At 39.6% G+C, this 3,455-nt stretch overlaps 1 protein-coding gene across 1 annotated transcript in view; it reads right to left on the reverse strand.

Annotated features, from left to right (window-relative positions):
* Ccdc77 (coiled-coil domain containing 77) overlaps positions 1 to 3,455 on the reverse strand; it is a 32,433-nt gene that overhangs the window by 11,930 nt on the left and 17,048 nt on the right. Inside the window, exon 7 of the mRNA XM_013352898.2 lies at positions 2,760 to 2,851. Within this exon, the coding sequence (XP_013208352.1) occupies positions 2,760 to 2,851 (92 nt within the window). The remainder of the gene's footprint in view (positions 1 to 2,759; positions 2,852 to 3,455) is intronic.

The following is a 3,455-nucleotide window of genomic DNA, read 5'->3' on the forward strand; positions in this document are numbered from 1 at the left end:
GTCCTGGAACTAGCTCTTGTAGACCAGGGTGGTCTCGAACTCACAGAGATCCACCTGCCTCTGCCTCCCAAGTGCTGGGATTAAAGGCGTGCATCACCACCCCAGCTAGGTAAGTTTTCAAGGTCATATACAGATATATTTTAGATAGATGATCTTCAAACACTTCAAAAACCTATAGTATACGGCATTTAAAATGTTTTAATAACATAAGGCTTTTTTGACACTGAGACATGCCTGCTCCCAGCAGCACCATTTAATTCAAAAAAGAATAATGGACATCAAAGAACCTCTACTATATGGAGTTTGCTTTCTTTGTGGCAAAAGTTAGCCATTTGCACAAGAACCCACTCTTGCCTCAACTGTTGACAGTATGCTGCCCAAATTGGACAAGCAGGACATAAAAAAGCAACTGCTGAACTTTGTCAAGACAGGACAGGACAGTCCTTCAAAAATTTCCTGCTTTACAGAAAAGTCTATCAGATATTCTAGGCCTGTAGGCCAAAGATGGATACCCCAATGTTACAAAGAGACCTTGGTTGACTATCCAGGCAATCAGCTGTCTCTGTTGTTTCATAGTTTTGGGAGTTACTTGCTCTGAACTTCCTATTCAATCAGGAAATACATCCTTTTGGGATATAATATTTGATGGAATTGAAGACTAAATAGTTATAGTTTTCCTTAGTTATGATAGAAAGTAAATTAGTACAAAACTTTGGACTCACCAAGATAGTATTAATAATGGTCTATTTTCTCTGAATTTGCCAAATGCAAATGGACTGGACATTGTAAATGTAATTCTTACCTGAATGGTTCTTATTGTATATGGTTTTACTATGTTAGAGTTAAAACCCTTTTCTTTTAATTTAGACAAAAATGGGGAAATGTTGCAAGATATTTAATTACTTTGCGTAAAGATATGTCACTGTGATTGGTTTAATAAAAAGTTAAACAGCTAGTTGTTAGGTAGGAGGTATGGGGCAACTTCTGGACAAAAAGAGCTCTGGAAAGAAGAAAGGTAGAGTCACCAGTCAGATGGAGAGCAAGCAAGATGGGCATTACAGAGTAAAGGTAACTAAACCATGTTAAAAAAAAATATAGATTAAAAACAAGGGTTAATGTGAGTTATAAGAGCTAGTGGGACAAGCCTAAGCTATAGGGCCAAGCTTTTATAATTAATAAGTCTCCATGGCTTTTTTTTTCTGAGCTAGCAGTCCAAAGAAAAATCCCTTTATACCCAGTAGTAAGATAATGACTTATTTTCCTAGATTGTACAACATATTCATTAAACAAATAATTATAACCTCAAATGTTGATTTGTCATACAGACAAACTTCTCTATGCTACTCTCTCTATATTCCTTAGGCCAATCACAAAGTAAATTCCAGCATACATCTTTTCAACATTCAGGAGGCAGAGGCAGGAGGATCTCTGTAAGTTTTGAGGTTTTGAGTCAGCCTGGTCTGTATAGTAAGTTCCAGACCAGCCAGGGCTGTAAGATGAGACCTTGATGCAAAAGCAGAACAAAACAAATAGCAATTCTTACTTTAGGATGGTTTTGTTAGCTAGGGCTTAGCATGTGAACTAAAGGTTGCCAGAAGCATTCTAGAATGTTCACACAGACAATAATGATTTTAAGGTATAAGTGCTATGAGGCTATTCTCTCTAGAGAAACCCACATCTCCTCTAGGGCATGCATTACTATTCTCCCCTTCCCAAAATACACCGTAGACAATGCAACCATGTGATCTCACACACATACAATAATTAAAAAAAAAAACAAACCACCTTTGTATAGTTCCAGATCTGTATGGTATGAGGCTGCCAGAGGCAGTGTATCTTGTGAAAGTATTCCTCAGAATACTTTAAGAGCTAAAACTATCTTGGGCAAACTGGTCTAATCAACCATAAATTCCTAGTATAAACTAGTCTCTGGACCAGCTACAAATTCTATACAATGTATCCCTGACCTGAAGGTTATGAGAACTTCCTGACCACGTACCTGCTTTATTCCCACTCCTATAAACATCTGCTTGCTGCAGATGTCCACACTGCCTGTCTGTATATGTCACAATTGCGGTTTTTACTTTTAAAAACTCCAACAAATTGGAGGCAATGATCAAAGACTCCATATTTGTTCAGGCATCTGAGGAGTTTTACTCTTCATGTACCCCATAACAACAACATTCCTTGTTCCCACATCATCTCTCTTAGAGGAGTGGGGATATATAGAAATAGGGTTTTGCTAGGTAGCCCTTGTTGGCATAGTGTTTCTTACATAGAGCCTAGCAGGCCTCAAATGTATGTCAATCCTCCTGCCTCAGCTCCTAAGTGCTAGGATTACAGGAGTACACCACTATGTAGGGCTTTTTCTCCTACATTAGGTTCATATTTAAATCTATATTAAAACTATCTTTAAACAAGGTGTGGTGGTGCATGTCTTTCAGAGGCAAGTACATCTCTAAATTTGAGGCCAGCCTGGTCTACATAGTGAGCTCCAGGACAGCCAGAACCAGGATAGACAGACCCTATCTCAAAACAAAACAGAACAAAACAACAAATCAAAACAACAACAACAAAAACTATTTCGAATTTTTCTTGGGAGGCTTAAACATTAAGAATAATCTCAATGTTCCTTGCCCAAGGGTGCCTGAATGCAATCCAAGTGCAAAGAGATAGTTCTCATACAATAGTAAAGTGCATTACACACAGCCAAATGTGTGGAGAGAAACCACTTTGGTCTGTCAAGACAAATATATCACCTGCAGGATGAGTGTTTGTACCTCCCTCTGGTAACGCTCAGATATGTCTTCCTTTTCTTTTAGTGTTGCTCTTTTTTTGCTTACTTTAGGATCTAAAATAGAAAACAAAAGTCCATCAAAAACTCTGCCCAACTCTTCTTTCTGCTGCTCAAGTTCAGTTTCCTTTACCTGCAGGAGAAGGAAAGGAAGGAAAAGAAACACACTTGAGACCTGCAGTGCTTGATCCGCAGGCAGAAATCTCCTGAGGGAATTCCGCGGCATTTCACCTGGGTAACTGTATTCGTCTTTGGCAGAATGCTCCTCTGGAGCTGTGAATATTTTCTTAGTACAAGACCAATTTAAACACTTTGGTTATGACATACCACACAATTTTCAAAAGAAAGAGTAACAAACAACAAAAACTGAATGAGGTCACTAGAGCCTGGGAAGGCACAGAGGAGGGGAGATGGGAGGGGATAGCCAATGGGGCACAGGTCCAGCTAGACAGCTGGAGTAACTTCTAATGCTCTCTGGCACAATCGTGTGCCTACGACTGACAACTCTAAGTCTAAAAACAGCTAGAAACAGATACATAGTTCTTATAAAAAGTGATGGCTAAGCTGGGCGGTGGTGGCGCACGCCTTTAATCCCAGCACTCGGGAGGCAGAGGCAGGTGGATCTCTGTGAATTCGAGACCAGCCTGGTCTACAGAGCTAG

Source organism: Microtus ochrogaster, unplaced genomic scaffold, assembly GCF_000317375.1.
Source record: "Microtus ochrogaster isolate Prairie Vole_2 unplaced genomic scaffold, MicOch1.0 UNK1, whole genome shotgun sequence".
NCBI lineage: Eukaryota > Metazoa > Chordata > Mammalia > Rodentia > Cricetidae > Microtus > Microtus ochrogaster.